We start from the raw sequence: 21,056 nt of genomic DNA on the forward strand, positions 1-21,056 counted from the left end.
ACCGCAATAAGGATGGTAATTTGCAGTAAAGAAAAAAAAAATTGAGAGGTAAATGTTGGTAGGAAGTTTTGGGGAGAGACCTGTGGTTTTCTCTACCTGATTTTTTTTCTCTTTGCCTTTTAAAATCCCATTTGTCAGCGTGTCAAGTTTAGAATATAAAGAGTGAAAGAATAGTGGTAAAGCTATCCATCTCCAGTGTATTGAAAAATATACAGAGGTGCAAAATGCTATCTTTCCCTCTTGGGGTTGTTTTCTTTTTTAAATTTTTTAAAAATTTTTTACATTGCTGAGCATTTTGTGTACTTTTGACAAAGTACAAATGTTTTCTAGTGAGTCTCAAATGTATATTGCTACTGTAAGAAGTCTGCAGGGAATTCCAGACACACTTTAGCATCTTTCTAATCACAAAATCATAGTTTCTAATTTACGGTTCATAAGTCTTGGGTTTGTAAATTTTTTAGTGTGTGGGCAATACTCTAATACAATGGTAACTTTCTTCTTTGTCATCTGTCACCCCACCCCTGTTCAATTTTACAATGAAGTGATTAAGCCTATGAAATACACATTAAAGACACTGGTATCCTAGATGTACATGTAATTGCTAAATTTAGATCTGAACTTAAAAACAAATTGATTTAATATAAGCAAAATACTTAGAGGTGTGAAATACTTCCTAGAATAAATGAAGGCAAATGCAAGTTCACCTCTTGTCCTTAACCTTGATGGGTCCACCTCCTGTCCCCCTGTGCCCTTTTCCCTCTATTTCTAAGCTAGTCATGCCAGGTAACAATCCCTTGTTGTTTAATTAGCTTTGTTTTTGGGAAACAGGCCCAAAGCACCATGTGTGAAGCACTGATTTCTGTCTTTCTGGGTTTCATTCTCATTACCAATACTTGTTAATTCTCTTTGCATCTCTCTATCATCTTTACTGTAATGGGCATCCACAAAACTATTTAGAAATGAAAACTTAAAGAAGAAAGTTTTCAAGGATTAGGTGTATCCAACAGAATAATGCTGGGTTGATGGAATGATCCGTGACTGGGTTTCAGGTCTGAGATTGGTGGTGTGTTTACTTTTCTTATTCAGCTGCTGGAACTCCTGGGAATGGAAAAAAACTACTTGCCGTTGTATACCCTGGCCTCTTCACTTTGCTTCCTGACACGTGAGAGACACTTAGTACCTGATTGTAGTGAGTGGTGAATGAGGATGAATGAATGATGGCTCAGCTACCTCTCTTGCTTGATAAAGGGAATTAAGGTTATGCTACAAGTGTTCAATGTTTTCAGCTGGCGGTACTTTAGTCACTAAGTCATGTCCAGCTCTTGTGACCCCATGGACTGCAGCCTACCAGGCTCCTCCGTCCATGGAATTTTCCAGGCAAGAGTACTGGAGTGGGGTGCCATTGCCTTCTCCCCCTGTTCAATTCCTGGGTTGGGAAGTTCCCCTGGAGCAGGGATAGGCTATCCACTTCAGTATCTTTGGGTTTCTCTGGTGGCTCAGACGGTAAAGAATCTTCCAGTGAGGCAGGAGACCTGGGTTTGATTCCTGGGTTGGGAAGATTCCCTGGAGAGGGGCAAGGCAACCCACTCTAGTCTTCTTGCCTGGAGAATGGAATCCCCATGGACAGAGGAGCCTGGCAGGCTACAGTCCATGGGGTCGCAAAGAGTCAGACACAACTGAGCGACTAAAGCACAGCACATGATTACGATTAAACAATAACAACACATAAACAATAATGATTATTGTTATTATCATTGTTTCATTGAGAGAGAAAGTAACTAAGAAAGACGGCTGTCTGATAAGAATGCTTCTTGGTTCTTCCGAGAGCAAATAGTCCTTACATGCCAATGCTGTGTTTGCTTTGCCAGAAAAAGACAATAAGTATAGTTAGGTATATTGTGATCAGGATGGCTGTTTTAAAATACAAAACCAGTTATGTCATGGGCTGTCTTAACACCCTGCAAAGTCTTGCCGTTGCTTTCAGAATGAAATCTGAAGCATGAGCAGGTAAGGCTTCTTGTGATTTGTTCTTCTAATTTAATCTAATCCAGTGTCATAGACCTTTCTTATTCACAGTGCCTTGGGCTGTATGTCCTAACTGTTCCTACAATATTCTAAGAGTGGGTCTGTTTCCTGTTCGTCTCCACAACTAGACCTTGTTTTCTTTTCCCATCATCTACCGCGTGGATTGGCAAGCTTTCTCTAGTTTAGTAGATGGTTTAGGCTTTGTGGGCTGCACTTTCACTGTTACGACTACTGAGTTTTGCCAGCCTAGCACGAAAGCGGCCACAGACCATGTGCAAAGGTGTGAATGTGACTGTGTTCCAATACAACTTTATTTATGGACGCTAACATTGGAATTCCATACAATTTTCATGTACCTTGAAATGCTATTCTTCTCTTGATTTTTTTCATCCACTTAAAAATACAAAAATTGTTCTTAGTTTGCAGGCCATACAAAATCAGGCAGCTGGAAAAATTTGGTCTGTGTGCTCTTTGCCGCTCCCTCGTCTAGCAAAATGCCCAGCATGAAAACAGTGTTCAGCCAGTACATCTGAGTGTGTATGGCAACTCACTGACACAAGGAACTGATTCTCTAAAAGCAGCGTGTCTCTTTCTCCCTGCAGGCCGTGAGTCTTGTCTCTTTCTTTACTGGGAATGTCCTTTCTTGTTTTTATTTGCTCGTTTTAATTTTCTGCCTAGTGAGCTATTATTTGTTCTTCAAGATAGATGATCAGCTTTTCAAAATAGAATTCAGCTCTTCTCCAGGTGAAAAAAGAGATGGGGTCTTTGGCGAGTCCATATCCATCTGTGCTTCTATGGAGCTTTGTATTAATATTATATATCCCATTAGTGTAGCACTTTTCATACTGTATTTTAATTATCTTTGCTTGTGTTGCTCTTTTCCATCATTTCCTGAAGTTATACTATATGCCTAGTACCAGTATAGGATGTGACATTGACAGTCATTTAGTGACAATGAAATGTTTTTATGAGCATTCTCAATTATCTGTTGAGACTGTTCGGCATCAGTCTAATCTATAATGATGAGACTGTCTTTCATTATTGATAATGAGGTAACTCCAGTGTCTAACACTGAAATGAATACAACTGAACTCGACTAAAAATGTTAAGTATCACTAAAAAATCAAAAACAATTAAATTGGAAGCTCAGGAAGTAAAAGCTTTGTGTGTGATATAAAACACCAGTTTTCTAATTTAATTTCAGCTTAGCTGAATTAAAATCTGTAGATGTATTTTAAAAATACTGTCTTAAGCCTTTGCTTAGCAATACTATTTAATCATATGTATAGATTGCTATTCTTTCCTGGAAAGATAAGGGATACTGGTTGTACTGGAGATTTCGTGGTGAAATGTAAAGGATTTTGACTAATTATTATGTTATTTCAGCAAGTTAACTGCTTTCAAAAGTTAACTTTGATGGGGTTTGCCTAGAAGAGATAGGAGATATCTTATAACATATCTTAGTTTTAGTGTCAGATATTCCATTATAAATTTTCTCAGGCATCTTATATATGCTCAATACTTATTTACTGTGATACTATCCATACCTTATATCATATATCTCTTTATTTCCTTGGGGAAATTTCCTGCATTCTCCCAAACTATAAGATTTCCAATTGAGATCAGTGTTCTGGGTCGATTTCACCATAAATATGTTTGGAAATCTCAGTAGGAATTGAAAGCACATCACCATGTGAGATGAATAAGAAGCTTTTTCATTATTGATAATTTATTTGCATTCATTATAATCATAGAAAATAGTAGTGAGTGTGGTAGCTTAGGTTGTCATTATAAATAGAATGTCTGAATGCAGGCTGTTTATCTTCTTTTATTGAGACAATTGCATACCAGTGATTGGAAATCAGCATGTGTTCAGTTGGCACAGGTGTTTATAAAATATATGCCATATCAATGTGGAGAAAAGAGAAACCATGCTTGGGTGAATGTACCTAGTCTTTAACTTGTAGGAAGTCATATTTCATAGAGGAAAAAATGTCAGATTGCAATTATGGAACAAAAGAATGATGCTGAATGTAACAGAATACACGGAACGGGGACATTTCACAGAAAACCCCAATCCTCGGTCCATTGGTCAGCTGTCTTAAGATAGTATGTATTTTCTTGTAAATTCATTCATTAAGGTTTAAACACCTTAATGACAGAAATTTTGTCACATGTCTTTGTGTACATTGTAGTATCTGGTACAGTGTCTTGCATATAACAGGAACACACACATTTGCTGAATTGTATTTATCAACAGTTTGGTGTGTAGAAAAAGTAGCAGTCTTTGAAATGTTCCCCGAGAAAAACTTTTCCAAATATGTGCTATTTCCATAAATATGTAGTAATTAAACCATGGTATCAGTATTCATTCATTGATAGCCTACAGTATCCTATTTTTATTTATTTTTTTTACACATTAACTCATTTAACTTGCAAAACAGTGGTATGAGTTGGTATTAATCCTTTCCCCTTCCCAGAGAAACTGAGCCTCAGGGAATTTAAATAACTTGAGTTTATGTGTAAAATAAGAGTGGTATGTACTTTATAGGGTTTGTGAGGATTAACTGGGATGGATTATAGACCAAACTTCCTGGTGTGTGCTAAGCCCTTTGTTACTATTAACGACGTGCAGCGAACAAGTTGTGAGTTGCGATTGCATCCCAGTTAGTCTCACTTCAGAGCCCACCCTCTTCATCACTGTGTTCTGATTTTCTACCCTAAACACAGAGTACAAATTGTCTTCCTTCCTGTTTCGAGCTCCTGTGGGGCAAATGATGTCTTTCTTTTGTTTTGTCTACTAGTACCCTGTACACATAATAATAAATGCTGTTGACTGGCTTGACAGTGACGCTGTTGATGGTTCTGTTTTCCGTATGAGTGGTTGGTAGGTTAGATTGATTGGTTGGTTGCTTGATTCTGAGAAGGGCTCAAAGGAGTCTTGTCACAGTATGCCTTGCATTTTATATCCAAAAAAGCCCCCTTCCCCGAGTAATGTGCCACCTGCATCCTGATTCTAAATTTTGTTTCCCTTGGTGGTGGTATGAAGAAGGGACTGAGAACAGACACGGTATTCAGGTGGTGGTAACATTTTCCAGTGAGCTTTGTCAATGGATCTCAATTGCATCCTGAAGTCATTTCTGGTGGTTGTGTCTTGAGATTTTTCAGAGTTGGACTTTGTTTTTTTTCACTTGAGAGGTAAAACTTCTCTCTGTGTTTTGAAGGTGAGAGAATTAAAAAAAAAAACAACAAAGCACTGGATCTCATAGCCCTGGAGAACTTTCCTCAAAGGGAATTTGAGTAAAAAATGAGCTGTCAAATGTCCTTGAGGTTCCTTGCTAGTCATATAATGATGCATCGTTTGTCAAATGCAGCTGTCTTTCTTTTTGTGAAGATCCTGATCCTGGGGCTGTGTCTCCATCCTGGAGCACGTGGAAGTCGGCAGCAGACTCAGGACCAGCCCTTCTGTACATGGAGGCGCCGGACGACAGTCGTATTGTCAGAAGGTATAATCAGCTTGTGTGACTCAATTTTTTTTTTCATTGTGGAAGAAATGCATAACATAAAATTGATCATTCTGATTAAGTGTACAGTTCAGTGGCATTAAGTACATGCAAAGTGTCATGCAACCATCACTACCATCCATCTCCACAGCGTTTCCATCCTCCCCAAATGAAATCCCGTGCCCGTAAAGCCCCAACTCCCCATTCTCCTCTCTCCTCAGCCCTTTGTGACCACCATTCTGCTTCCTGTCTCTAAATTTGACTGCTTGTTTTAGTTTTATAACTCCATGATTTATTGGTCTAAACTGAGGCCTACATTTTCCCACTTTTTCTTATAATGGTTAATATCCAATTACTGAGACTGACGTTCTACTGCTGTATCTTTGCAAGCTTGTGAACTTAATGCAGTAAATATTCTACTTTACTTCTTCATATAGTAAACTCTTAAATCTTGTTATCACATCCTGAAGGGAAGACCTGTTTTCTGTGCTGTTACCAGTGTTTGAGGCATTGTTGTACATTGTGGAGCAACAGTAAATATGTATAGCATAAAGATACTGCTGACTTTCATTATTGGAAAAGTTTGTTTACTTAAAAAACCATTTAAAAATCTTTTACTGGAATTTTCTGCTATGTAGGAGACCAGTTAAATCAGGCACTTCCTCTTTCTGTGACAACCTAAGTTTTTAAGAAATTTTTAACAAAATTGAATTTGCACTTATGCCCTCCAGATCATTTGTTTATTCATCCATCGGCTGAGTATCCATATGCTGAGTACTGCTGTGTGCTGCCTCCGTATGCTAAGTACCTCTGTGCCTTAGGTGCTGGCCATGCAATGGTGCACAAACGGCCTTGGTCCTTGAACTCAGAGCCCTAGAGGAGAGCGCAGGAGGTAACAAGTGAACACACAGCTGATACATCCATTGTAAATTACGTGAAAGGATAAGATGTGATGCTGTCAAAAAGATCAATGACGGACAGACCACTTTAAATTGAAGGAAGTGGAGAAATAAATGACAACTATTTTCATGTTTGTGATGAGCTGTGCTCTCGTGTAGGACAGCAAGAGGGCTTGTTTGAAAGACTCAAGAGGTGGTGGGATAAGCATTCTTGTGCATGTGTGCATGCTTCAAAGATGAAGTGCATGGCCTTTTCCAGGTTGTTTGTCCCACTACTGAAGGGAGTTAGATGTGACTTTGTGGAAATATTATACTCAAACACTGGCAGATTGGTTTTTAAACCTGGTTGAATATCAGAATCATCAATTTATGTAGGAAGGTTCAGTCCATTGATTGATATTTAATAGTTGTGCTTAATATATGCTACCTGAATCTGACTTTGAGTTGCTTTTTTGGTATATATAATGATGGCAGCCAAGATGAGAAGTAGCTGAAAACAGTTTTATATTCTTTCCATCTCACAAACACAAAATTAATTACTCAGCATCATTGGTTAATATACCGTTTGATTAAGTCTGCATATTGGTATCTTGTGCCAAATTTAACTCACTAATATTCTAAATGTACACAATAACCTTGAGGATGTAGCTTTTAATTACTTGCTTTTTGGTGCCTAATATAGAATCAAGATTAGTGATACCAGTAAGGTCTTCCAACTTAACGTATGTTATAGAACCCAGTGGGATAATGTGTATTGTAAAAATTTGGTGAATTTGTTTCATAGTAGCTCACAAAAGGTATCTGTCAACAATCAGCCATCTAGTATTTCTGGAGCATCTCTTGTGTCCTAGGCACTATTTGTGAAAAGTGTATCTAAAAAGGTTGGTCATTTCTTCTCTGCATATATTGATAAGACCAGTTGGGTACGGTTTGTGAAATGAAACTTGTTGCTGTTATACCAACTTTTGTAAAAGTGTGATGGTGTTTTGGCTCTTGACTATGCTATATTTGAAGGTAACCTTACATGATGGCTTAACTTACACCTAATTTATCTTATTTACATGTTGAATCTCTCATAGTGCCTAACTGTAAGTGGTCAAGATTTAAAGACTGAAGTAGCTGAGTGAATAAGATAGGTTATCCAATGGAATGACCTGGTTTCTACACATTCTATTGAAAAGCAGTTTCACATTATTGCAGTTCACTAAGTAATACCGTGCACCTCACACTGGTTTATTACTCACACTGTGGTATTGGGATAGTAGCAATAAGGGTGTTTTTTTATAATAGATCAGGTCCGGCAGCGTCATCATACTGTGTGATGATGTTTGTGGTGGTAAATATCTGGGGGTATTGTTTGCCTGAAAAATTAGATATTGGAATTATAGACTTATTATGTATTTAAGTCTCAAATGGTACCTAGTAGCAACAGGAAGTCTTCTTTCCTTTTTCTTGTTGCGTTTCTTAATAAATGCTTTTAACACTTATTTTTAAAGTATGTTAACCAGGAAAATTGTGTTCTACTTAATTCTATATTAGTTCAAGTCTGTTAACATGCTGTGATTAGAGATTTGTGGGTGGGTAGAGGCAGGCATTGATTTCTATTGTGTTGCCCTTACCGTAAATACCATGAATTTATAAGCTGCAAAGCTTGAATTTACCTCACTGATTTCCACGCAGTAAAATTCTTCCTCATTTATAATCTGATAACCTAATCCTTCTCGCATAGCCTATCCCACTGAATTTACTGATTCTTTGTCTGTGAACTGCAAATGCTCTGTAATAGGCTAAATTCGCATGACAGCATCTGCAGATAAACTAAATGTTCCCCCTGTGAACCTGTATGATTTTAAATATGGAACCATGAATGCCTCTTAGGCAAGGAATTAATTTCCAGCATTTTAATAAGAAGGGTGTGTAAGTGTGCACTGAGGCCCTAAACTCTTCGTTAACTGGGCAACTTTTGTTTGTCTGCAGCATGAATGCATTTACATTATTTTCTGTAAGCTACATTTTCCTCCAGTATTTATATTTAAGTGATCTTTTTCCAACCTTGCAATAATTGAGAAAAGAGGATTTTATTTTTTTCTTCTATGAGTGCATTTTATTGTGGAGTATTAGGCAGTATTATCATATCTAAAACATATTGATTCTCCAGTGTTATTGGTGAGATTAAATTTCAAGTACTGTGTTTTAGATTGGATTCGTAGCCATTAAAATTCCAGATATTTGTTTCTGTAGTGTAATTTTAGGAATAGGGCAAAGTCTGAGATGAAATAATTTGGACACAATATCACTCTTGCAGAGATTTTTCTACTTGTGTGCTTAGACGAAATTGAATAAGTGTATAAGCAATGAAACTTTGAAAGTACTAAGAAAAATGGGAAATACTTTCTGACCACAGGCACCTCTGTGCTACCACAAAACATCGACAAGAAGTTAAAACAACAACAAGAGCAACACTGTTATAAACCAGAAGTTTGTTAGAAATGCTGAGAAATGGAGAATATGGTATGTGTGCTTTTCATTAGTTTCAACGTGATATATTAAAGGAAAATAAAAGTAATACAAATAAGTTTTGTTACAGACCAGATATTTTGTTTTTTATATTTACCTTAGGAGAAATACAGACTTATCAACTTTTAATAATGTAACAGTCAGATAATTAATATGTATTGATAATTCTTTAGGCACTAGATGTATAGCAGGTGGTCTGGAATTTTATTCTCATTGCTAAATCACTTTTATGTATTCAATGTCTACTGGATATGACTAAAAAAATTAGACCTTAGAGATTCTAGATTTCTATAGATTCTATCTGTAATGTTGTACATTCATTATAAAAATGACTTAAGAACATTTGAAAATTATATACAAATGTATGATTTATTTAGCATTTATGTGTTGAGAGCTCAACCAAGCATTTCACAAATGTGGTGGTCAGTACTAGCTCTGATACACAGGTGAGGCAAACTGAGGTATCCAGAAGAGCTTAGTGGAGTTGCTGAGATGCTGGTCTACTTAATGCAAGACCTGGAGCTCATTGAGTATCTTATGCTACAGTTTCAAATTAATGGTTTTGTAGGGATGTTTTAATGCTGGCAAAATATAGTCAGATGATATAAAAATTAGTGGAGAATGGCGTGTTCCTTAATCACATCTAAGTATGATATTTATAATAAGGTTACCTCTATGGGCCACTTCCCTTTATGCTTTTATGGTAATGGAAAGCTGTTTGGAGGCCTTTTTCAAAGTACATTGAATTATTTGGACATATAGTGCAGTTGAACTAAGGCATTCCCGTCAGAGTTTGAAGCAGGAAACAGAAGGAAGATGCATTTATTCTTTATGATAAGATAAATTGTTATAAATGGAAAAACCATAGACTTAGATGCTAGCAGAACAGAGTTCAGATCTAAAATCTTATTTTTTTCACCTTGTAGGAGTCATAAAATTTTCAGAACATTGGTTTCCTTATATGCAAAACAAGGAATGTAATTCTCTTAGTACTTTCTGAAAGTGAAAGTGAGAATCGCTTAGTCGTGTCCAACTCCTTGCGACCTGGAGTTCTCCAGGCAAGAATACCAGAGTGGATAGCCTTTCCCTTCTCCAGCAGATCTTACCGACCCAGGAATTGAACCAGGGCCTCCTGCATTGCAGGCAGATTCTTTATCAACTGAACTATCAGGGAAGTCTCTTAGTACTTTCTAGGGGTGATAAAAGGATGGAATGACATAATGTATTGCTTGTGATGGCTTAGTCATTTGAAATAATATGAAACTTTTACATAACATTTTTATATCTGAAATGGCAAAATGAATGTGTCTAAATTGCTCCATATCTAATACTCGATTTCTTTTTGACTTGGGTATTCTGTGGTGGTACTGTTACCCACCAAATCTCCCCAGGTGGTGCTTGTGATAAAGAATCTGCCTGCCAGTGTAAGAGATGTTTAAGAGATGGAGGTTTGATCCCTGGGTCGGGAAGATCTCCTGCAGGAGGGAACGGCAACCTACTTCGGTATTCTTTCCTGGGTAATCCCATGGACAGAGGAGCCTGGTAGGCTATGGTCCGTAGGGTTGCAAAGAGTCAGACACGGCTGAAGTAACTTAACTAGTATGCTCACATGCAAAAGTCCTGTTTGCTATGTTATTAATTCTGTCAGATCTAAAGGGGTTCACACTATATATCATCTTTATATTCTCAGCAGCTGCTCATTCCTGACATATACTAGGCGCACAAGAAGTGCGTATTAAATGAATGAATAATTTTGGGATCTTGAGGTTTCTCACCTGCTTTTTGGTACCTCTGTAAGAAGGATGGGTACCAGGGAAGATGATGATTCCCTTCTGCACCGTTTGCTCTTATGATATTCCCAAAATTCATTTAATTGGATTTAAGTAGTTTACTACTTTGCAAAATGTTATGAAGATCAGAAATTATGCATTCAAGATGATGATTCTAAAGATGGCTAGATACAGAAGTTCTCACGCCTTTGCCTTTTTTCAAAAAGCTGGTTATATGTGCTACTGGATTTCCTTCCTTGTAATTTGTACTCGACAGTGAAAATGAAAGTCGCCCAGTCACGTCCAACTCTTTGTGACCCCATGGACTATGCAGTCCATGGAATTCTCCAGGCGAGAGTACTGGAGTGGGCAGCCTTTCCCTTCTCCCGGGGATCATCCCAACCCAAGAGCTGGACCCAGGTCTCCTGCATTGCAGGCGGATTCTTTACCAGCCGAGCCACCAGGAGGGCCCAGGAGTGCTGGAGTGGGCAGCCTATCCCTTCTCCTGAGGATCTGCCCAACCCAGGAATCAACTGGGGTCTCCTGCATTGCAGGCGGATTCTTTACTAGCTTAGCTACCAGGGAAGCCCTCGTGTGTACTTGGATGGAAATTTTCATTCACAAGCGTAACAAATTTTACTGGTTTCGAGGATTTGGTCATTTGAGAAGGAGATCCAAGTATGATCACAACAACAGTCCTTTCTGTCAGTTTCTTTTTGATTTTTCTCTATTTAACCCCACAATTTTCTTTCAAAGGTCGTTTCTCCCATCATGTACAATATGGGGCCTGAATGTTGGCAATAAAATGGATAGTGTCAGGTATTTTACTAAACACCAAATGACTGCAATCATTTTTCTTCTGTGTAATCCTGGTACATCTAGATATATGGTAATAGCAGAAAGCCAACTAGGAATATTTGGATATGTTAACAATTTCATCACTTTGCTTATTCCTTAGTGATTACAAGTACACTTAAAATCTGTCCTTCATAAAGTTGGGCTTTTATAGTAGCAGTATTTTTAACACAGTCTAATATTTCTTTTAGATGAATTCTAGGCATACCATTTTTGGATCAAACTTAGAAGATGTCACAGTGTGTGATCATATGTTGAAATACTTCTATTTTAACAAGTGTTGGCAGTGTCATAACAAAAAAAAAGCAATAGGTACTAGCATATGTTCATACATTTAAAATTTATATTTTTTCTATGTTACCACTTTCCCTTTTTCTTTCTTGAGAAGCATTATTCTCTTAAAAGCTTTATTTTTAAAAGAATAAGAACTATGTGAAATATTTAACATTAACCATTTAACTATTTCCAGGAGTGTGATATTTTTATAGCTGTTTTTTTGTTGCTATATTTTATTTGTCTTAAAATGCTTGATCAAAAGGAAAAGACAATACAGTATTCTACCCCCCATCCTTGGGGAATACATTCCATGACCCCCAGTGGATACTTTAAAGTATAGATAGCACTGAACCCTATATACTATGTTTTTTTCCTATACATGAATACCTACGATTAATTTATAAATTAGACCCATTAAGAGATAACAGCAATAATAATAGAATAATTATAACATTATAATTTAATAAAATTATGTGAATGTGGTCTCTTTCTCTACATAGCTTTACTCAGCCTCCTTCTTGTGATAATGTGAGATGAGAAAATGCCCACATGATGAGATGAAATGAGGTGAATGAAAGGCATCATGATGTACCATTAGGTTACCATTGACTCCTTTTTTTTTTTAAAGACTTAAGTTATTCATTGCTTATTTTTTTAATTGGAAGATAAGTGCTTTACAGATAAGTCTTGTGTTGGTTTCTGCCACACAGCAATGCAGATTAGTCTTAATTGCATGTATATGTATGTGTGTGCACATCTATATGTGTGTGTGCATCCCTCCTCCATGAGCCTCCGTCCCCTCATCCCACCCGCCTCTCTGGCTGCCCGGGGCCCCAGGCTGAGCTCCCCGTGTTATACGGCAGCTTCCCGTTGGCTGGCTGTTTTATGCGCAGTGGTATATATGTCAGTGCTTGTTCTCAGTTCACTCCACCTCCTTCCCCTACTGTGTGCACAAGTAGTTTGTATGAAAACGCAGACCACCCCGAATAGCCAAAGCAATCTTGAGAAAGAAAAACAGTTGGAGGAATCAACCTTCCTGACTTCAGACTATACTATGATGCTACCGTAATCAAGACAGTATGATGCTGGCACAGAAACAGACGTATAGACCAACGGAACCAGACAGAAAGCCCAGAGATAAACCCGTGCTCCTATGGGCACCTTATCTCTGACTAAGGAGGCAAGAATATACAATGGAGAAAAGACAGCCTTTTCAATAAGTGGTGCTGGAAAAACTGAACAGCTATGTGTAAAAGAATGAAATTAGAACACTTCCTAACACCATACACAAAAATAAACTCAAAGTAAATTAAATGCTTAAATATAAGGCTAGAAACTATAAAACTCTTAGAGGAAAATATAGAATACTCTTTGATATAAATCACAGCAAGGCCCTCTTGGACTCACTTTCCCGAGTGATGGATGTGAAAACAAAAATAAATGGGATCTACTTAAACTTAAAAGGTTTTGTATTATTGACCTTCTGATGATATGTTAAGAGCAGCATCTGCTTCAGGTGATCGTGGATCATCAGGCCATGAAGGATGGTCAGATGTCAGGAACAGATTGTGTGAATGGTTGGGGTTCCTAGGTAGAATTCAGTGGAATGGTGTGAGATTGCATCATGCTACGCAGAATGGTGTGCAATTTAAAACTTATGAATTATTTCTGGAATTTCTCATTTAGTATTTTCAAGCCACAGTTGATGGCAAGTAACTGCGACTATAAAAAGTGAAAATGAAGAGAAGGGGAGACTCAATGGCAACCCACCCCAGTATTCTTGCCTGGAGAATCCTATGGATAGAGGAGCCTGCTGGGCTGCTGTCCATGGGGTCTCATAGAGTAGACACGACTGAAGTGACTTAGCATGCATGCATCCATTGGAGAAGGAAATGGCAACCCACTCCAGTTCTCTTCCTGGAGAATCCCAGGGACAGACGAGCCTGGTGGGCTGCCATCTGTGGGGTCGCACAGATTCAGACACGACTGAAGTGACTTAGCAGCAGCACTGTAATTCAGAAGAAAAAAATATTTTACATAGTAGTGCATTCAATTATTTGAATATCTGATCAATCTTTTTTCATGGTGTCTGCAAAATTTATTTGATTAATTTGTTTATAATTTTTGTCTTTGCATAAAAAGGAATAAGAAAGGACTTATAAATATAAGTCTTGCTTGTGAACACTTCTGACAGTACTTTCTTAGTGATCAATGGGAAGAGAATGGGGGTCTCTTTATTCACAATGATTTTTCTTTATAAAATCACAGAGTGGGACCCTAAAAGTTACTAGTTTATTCTCCCACTAAGAGCTGAAATTATCTCTGTGTTGGGCTTCCCCAGTGGCTCAGCAGTAAAGAACCCACCTGCCAATGCAGGAGATGTGGGTTTGATCCCTGGGTCAAGAAGATTCCCTGGAGAAGGAAATGGCAACCCACTCAAGTATTCTCGTCTTGAGTGCCATGGACAGAGGAGCCTGGCAGACTCGAGTCTATAGGGTCGCAAAAGAGTGGGGCATGACTTAATGATTAACCACAGCAGCAATTTCTATGATATATCTGCTAAGTTCATTCATTCATTCAGCAAAAATATGAACTGATGAACACACATGCATGTGAGTGCTGAAGAACTGGTGCTTTCGAATTGTGGTGTTGGAGAAGACACCTGAGAGCCCCTTGGACTGCAAGGAGGTCCAGCCAGTCCATCCTAAAGGAGATCAGTCATGGGTGTTCATTGGAAGGACTGATGCTGAAACTCAAGCTCCAATACTTTGGCCATCTGATGCAAAGAACTGACTCTTGGAAAGGACCCTGATGCTGGGCAAGATTGAAGGCAGGAGGAGAAGGGGACGACAGAGGATGAGATGGTTGGATGGCATCACCGACTCGATGGACATGAATTTGAGCAAGGTCTGGGAGTTGGTGATGGGCAGGGAAGCCTGGTGTGCTGCAGTCCACGGGGTCGCAAAGAGTCGGACATGGTTGAGTGACTGAACTGAACTGATACTGGGCTAGATCGTGTCCAGCTCTTTGTAACCCCATGAACTGTAACCTGCCAGGCTCCCTTGTTCATGGGATTTTCTAGGCAAGAATACTAGTGTGGGTTGCCATTTCTTCCTCTAGGGGATCTTCCTGACTGAGGGGTTAAATCCACATTTCCTGAGTCTCCTGCATTGGCAGGTGGATTCTTTACCACTGAGCCACCTGGGAAGCTTAGTGATTGATTACCTGCTATGAACCATCCTCTTCCACTCATTGTGAAAAAGCAGTGAACCAAATAAATAACCCCCCTGCCTCACAGAATTTGCTTCCTAGTGGGAATATATGGACTGGAAAATCACTGGAATAACAGGAAATGATAAGTGCTAGGAAGAAAGTCAGCATAAAGGGTATGATTTTATATAGGGAGATCAGGGGACAGCCCTTTGATATGGTGCAGAGTCCTAAATGAACTGAGAACAGGCTCTAAGCTGTATACAGTCTTAGGGTCAGCACGTGCAAAGGCCCCGGGGCATGGTGTACTTAACATGGGGCCACTATGGCTGAAGCAGGGGAAGAATAGTAGGAGAGCTGACCAGGGGACGATGACATGCACAGATCGCCATCACAGCATGCTGTCACGCTTCAGGGCAGGGCCTGGTACTTAACCCAATGGAATAAGGGACAGGCATTGTCCCTTCAGTCCACAAACAACCCTATAATGTGAGAAATGTTGTCCTAGTTTTATATCCTATATATATATAGTTTATGTAACTTGCTTGAACATCTTGTGGTGTAATGGGGATTGTAATGAACATCTGTGGTGAACTGGGGATTGTCTGTTTTTTGTCTTGCAAGCAAGTATTGAAAAGATTGATGGGGAATTACTCAAGAGCAGTGATAGAAAATGGGTGGGGAGAGGATGTGTTGGTTACAGAATTTGGTGACTTCCATTTAAATGACCGTGTCGGTGCTTGCAGTTGCTATTTTCCAATTGATAAGCAGGTAACAATCTGCTTGGCAAAATATGTTGAAATATTGGAGTGGCTCCATCTATCTGAGGCAGATTTAACTTTCTTTTCCTAGTGATAGCTTCCTAGGCATAGCTAGTTGTTCAACTTCAGTTAGTGGTAAAACAAATGTAAAATGTTGAAATAAATATAAATCCTATCATTAAATTTCAGTTTCTATGTCTTGTAAATCTATTTTTCTTTCCAGCTTTAAGTGCCTATACTATAACATGATGGTTATCTTAAAAATCAATCATTTGTAGCCTAGTATATTTCAGATCTTCAGATAATATCAGATATTCACACAACTCGTACTTTCTTCTTTTTACCAGCAGAGGGCAGACTTCACAACCCTGTTTTCTTTTGTCAATAACAAGCACAGATGAATTAGAAAGGTTTTTTTTTTTTTTTTTAAAAAAAAGAACAAAACCTTTCCAAAATGATGAACTTTTAAATCCTCTGTACACAGTTTACAAAACAAAAAGTATCCAATGGAAGGGAACTTAGGATCTAGTCAATACTCCTATTATCATGCCATATTTTATAGTTTCAGGTCATCCAAGAGAGATTAAAAGTTGTTTCTCTTAATTGAGAGAAGAAAAATACAATAATAAATCCTTGCTATGAGCCTTACTGGTATTAAAAAAAGAGAAAACAGATTTGTTTTGCCTCCATAGTGCTTGATATGAAAATAATGAAACACAAATTGTAATAAATAGATGATTTGGGTGTGGATTACCCACGATTTACTTGCTTTGCAGTTGTTTCTTTGCAACTGTGACTTTCCTTTAACAGGTACGCATATCAGGAAGAGCATCTGATTTGAGCCGGGCACTCACTGTTTGCACAGCTTAGAGTATATGACCTGTCTCCGTGTCGCTTTCCTTATTTGTAAAATGCAGGTAGTAAGGCTTGCCTGATTTATGTGTCGGTTACTGGAGAGAAAGCAGGAGGTACAGAGGGAGGACCTGCATTATAGGCCAACTCTCTGATTCTAGACAATTGAACATCGTTGGTCCTCATTTTCCTGCTTTCAGAATGACCAGTGTGGACTAGAGTAACTACAGGTGGTATGTGGTCCCTGAAAGCACTTTTGTACTAACATCGTCACTTAAAATGGCTAGTAATATGGAAAGTGCTATATAAATATAATTGAATAATAAGGCATGCATTTCACCAATATTTTAAAATTACATTATGTTGTATGTGAATTTCCAAGAACATATCTGTACTCTGAAGCCACAGTGGGTCAGTATTTAAGATCTGATTGGAAAGAGAGAAAGAAGCAAAGCTCAAGTGAAGGCAATATGAATAAAAATAGCTCCCTTAACAGGTAATCAGAATGACTAGCCATCAAGATATGACACGTCTTTCTAGGCGTTCTTTCTTCCCAGAGTGAAAGCAACCCTCAAGTTATAAACATACAGCTTATTATTTCATTCACTTATTCACTGATTATAATTGAGCATTTATATTGCTTGTCTTCCTTGTGTTGAAGGCAGTTTACACATTGCCACATTTCCCGCCGAACTTGGGAGATGCTGTTTTTTTCTTCCTCTGTCCTCATGTCAGAGCAGAGACGAGATGTTTTCTCCTCTTCTACAATACAGCTATTTTTAGCTCAAGTAATTTTTCTTTTCTTTAACACCTCTTTGCACCCCCTTCTAGCTGTTGCTTGGTGATCTCAGATACACCTGCTCTCCTTCACCCCTCCTGACTCTTTTTATTGCATTTAGATGAGCTCAAAAGAACCTGAATGTGGGCTGGAAGTTGGACAGCAGTGCTGGTAATCGATTTGTAACAGGGATAAGGGAAACCAGGCTTTGAGGTGGAAATAGATATAACAAAGGCCCCATTTCTAATGACCTTAAAAGGGCCTTAAGGTGCCCTTCAGAACTGATACAAAATTTCTGTCTTCCTTCTCATGCTCACTCTCTCTAATTAAATACGGCTGCTCGTAAGTGCTGGTATTCATGATAAAATAAGACTTTTATTAGTTGTTTTGCTTTTGAAAAAGAGAACAACTTTACCGGGGGAAAATTTACATGCAAAACAACTGCCCATATTTAATATATATAATTTGGTGAGCTTGCATACATGTACATAGTCACAATACCATAACCACAATCAAGGTGACATATCCATCACCTTCAAAATTTTGTGTTTTTCAGTTTTCAAAAAATTTTTTGGCTGTGCTGGGTCTTCTTTATGGGATGTGGGCCTCTCTAGTTGTAGCACACGGGCTTAGACGCAGTATGTGAGATCTTAGTGCCCTGACCAGGGATTGAACTCAGGTCCTGGCAGAGTCTTATCCCCTGGACCACTGGGGAAGTCCCTCCTTGGGTTTTTCATTTATTGCTTGATATTGAAATGGTTTCATTCACTGTTTTCCATTTATGATATATGGTATTTTAGATAAATGTAAATTAAATATACTTTTATAGACTTAGTTGTGGATCTACAATTAGGACATTTATTACTTTTAGGGAAAAATACAGAAATCAGCTTTTAGACTTTAATATATGGGTCATTAGGAACTTTCTAATCTTTTTGAAACTACTTTTTGCAGAAAGATCATACACGAAGAATCTGAAAGGTTTTACTGCAATCTGCTTTTGGTTCTTTTGAAATCCAGCAAGTCACACACAAAACCATACTTATGTTTAATTTCTTTAAATATATTTATTGTATATCTACTATGTAGTAGGCATTGTTTTAGGTACTCGGGATATATAATTAAACAAGACAGATCAAGACCTTTGTCACTCATGGAGTCTGAATTCTAATAGTGGAGGCGCAAGGGAAAGCAATGAACATAATAAAGAAATTTTATGGTATAGAGGATGGATAAAAGAGCAATACTAGTAAGAAAAATAGTGCAGAGTGTGGAGGCTTGGGAGTGCTAGTCTGGGGCGAGTGGGTTACAGTTTTAAATAGGATTTCAAGGTAAGCCTCATTTAGAAGCTGAGATTGGGCAAAATTTGAAGACAAAGGAGAAACTCATGGGGACATAACTAAGATAAGAGCACTCCAGGCAGCGGAGACTGTGCAGTGACCCTGATGCATGGCATCTCTGGTGGGTTTGAGGCTCATTGAGGGGATCAGCTGCTGGTCCACAGTGAGTGAACAGAGAGTTGTAGGAGAAGGGGAAATCAGAGATGAGAGGCATGGATCATGGTGGGCTTGTAAGCCAGTGGTTAGACTTTGGATTTTACTCTGAGATGGAAGCCAGTGGAGGGTGTTGAATAGGAAAATTACATGATCAGACTTACATTTTTTAAAGGATCCTTCTGACTGTTCTCTTGTCAGTAGGTTGATGGTAGATAAAATTGGAAGCTGGAGGAACTGTTAGGAGACTTAATGTGAGATGATGGTGGTGACAGAGGAAACGATTTAAGAGTAACTGCGAGGAAGTGATTATAATAATTTTTCATGGAATTTTAATCTATGTAGGAGGGTGGAGACATATCAGGAGGGTAAAGGACAGTGAAAATTAGTAGGATCAATGCTCTGCAAGTTCCTATGGGGTTTAAGCATTGTCAGAGTGATCTGAGGTACAAGAGGAGGCATGCACCTGAAAATAGGAAGTGATTAGGAAATGGGATGCCTGAAATATAAATTTTTGGAGGATTTGTAGATAATAACAAGGTGAGGAATGTGACTTGGGAGTGAGTGGCTAGAGGAGGGCATAGGACATGATTACCGGAGGAAAGAAATTTGGGGGAGAGGCCAGGCTCTTAGAAGACCTATTTATGTATAAATTGAAATAGCCAAAATATGAAGAAAGGAGTTGGGCTTTAGAGAGTCATAGTACACAAGGAGCTAAAATTGTCAAGAGAAGATGACATCAGCATTGTGGGCTTGGGGTGATTAAATCTGATGAGATTCCAAGCTAGGATGTTATATGGAGGAGAGAAGGAGAATGTAATGAGAAGAATGAGTTGTAATATGAGAATGTAACTAGAGAGAGACTGCAGTGAGAAACAAGGAGGATGCCTACCTCACTCCAAGGCCCAGCTGTAGGAAAGGAAGCCCGAGTCTCGAGACTCAAGGGAAGCAGGCTGCTAAGGGAGGAGCCAGAATTTGTTAGAGGAAGAAGGTGAAGTTGACAAGATGGCTACATTCCCATTAAAAGGAGAAACCAAGAAATGCCTTCTATGATTGAAGTGTGTGCCTCACAGAACACTTCTTTTATGTCAAGGAATCAAATCTACCAATACTTGTTGAATACCTGTAATATGTAGAGTACTATATCTTACGGTCCGTGCAAACACAGTGAAGCAGGAGCCACTGTAAGCTTCACTGGCTGTGACCTGCCCGATCATATCATGTCTTTGCTGTATCCCTGAAGAATTTTTTCCATTGGATGGACAAACGGACACTTGGTATGGTTCATACAACAAGGAGAGTCTGGAGGGCTGAGGGATCTCTGGGCTGCTGATAAAACCACCTGGATCTTATTTTTCTGGTAACACTGTTCTATTTGTACTATTACGGGATCTTTTGATTTCAAGTTTCATTTGTATTACAACCGTTTGACAACATCATCATTTAAGAGCAGTTATAATTGTAGTTCCCCCTAGTTTCTTCTGATGTTTGGTTTTTAATTAATTGTAATCATAGTGTATTTTTGTTTTACTTTTTATGTACAATTGAGTCACTATATCTTGTGTTGCCTAGAATAAAAGATGTCAGTACAATTCATGTGTTTTCCAGGTGTGGGCACACAGTGAGGTTTAGCAACTTAACTGACTTGCAGAGCTGAGAGTTCAAGGAAGCAATTGAACTTCAAAAATGTCTTACAGACCAATGTTCTTGCTCTGATGCTCTTTCCCCGGCCTTTTAGAATTCCTGTAAAATATTCATAAATTACAGTGATATCATTAGGAAAGGGGGAAGGCAGTGGTGGAGTATAATAATGATGATCCTCAAGCTTTTTGTTTAAAGAAACATGTTTTTTTCCCAGTGTGCCAAGAGTCCATCTTATGTCCCTCTCCCAAAGGCAATCGCAGTTCAGATTTCTTTATAGATACATTCTACCTGGTTTTGACCTTATGTAAATTGATTCATAGAATATGAACCTCTTTGGGTCCAGTTTCTTTTGCTTCACATTCTGTTTCTGCAAGTCACCATTATTGATACGAGAGGAGATGTTTTGTTTCATCGCTGCACAGTATTCTATAATATGTATTGCAATAATTCCTTTATTCTCTATCCTGAAAGAAC

The 21,056-nt window shown here is 38.4% G+C and overlaps 1 protein-coding gene across 3 annotated transcripts in view; it reads left to right on the top strand.

Annotated features, from left to right (window-relative positions):
- Positions 1–21,056, top strand: part of TAFA2 (TAFA chemokine like family member 2) — a 550,254-nt gene that overhangs the window by 204,995 nt on the left and 324,203 nt on the right. Inside the window, exon 2 of one of the 3 annotated variants that reach the window (XM_043888388.1) lies at positions 5,400–5,531. The exons of the other annotated variants lie outside the window; for them this stretch is intronic. Within the exon in view, the coding sequence (XP_043744323.1) occupies positions 5,497–5,531 (35 nt within the window). The 5' untranslated portion in view covers positions 5,400–5,496. The remainder of the gene's footprint in view (positions 1–5,399; positions 5,532–21,056) is intronic. 3 annotated transcript variants of the gene reach the window in all.

The sequence above is a fragment of the Cervus elaphus genome, chromosome 3 (assembly GCF_910594005.1).
Source record: "Cervus elaphus chromosome 3, mCerEla1.1, whole genome shotgun sequence".
In the NCBI taxonomy this organism is placed as follows: Eukaryota; Metazoa; Chordata; class Mammalia; order Artiodactyla; family Cervidae; genus Cervus; species Cervus elaphus.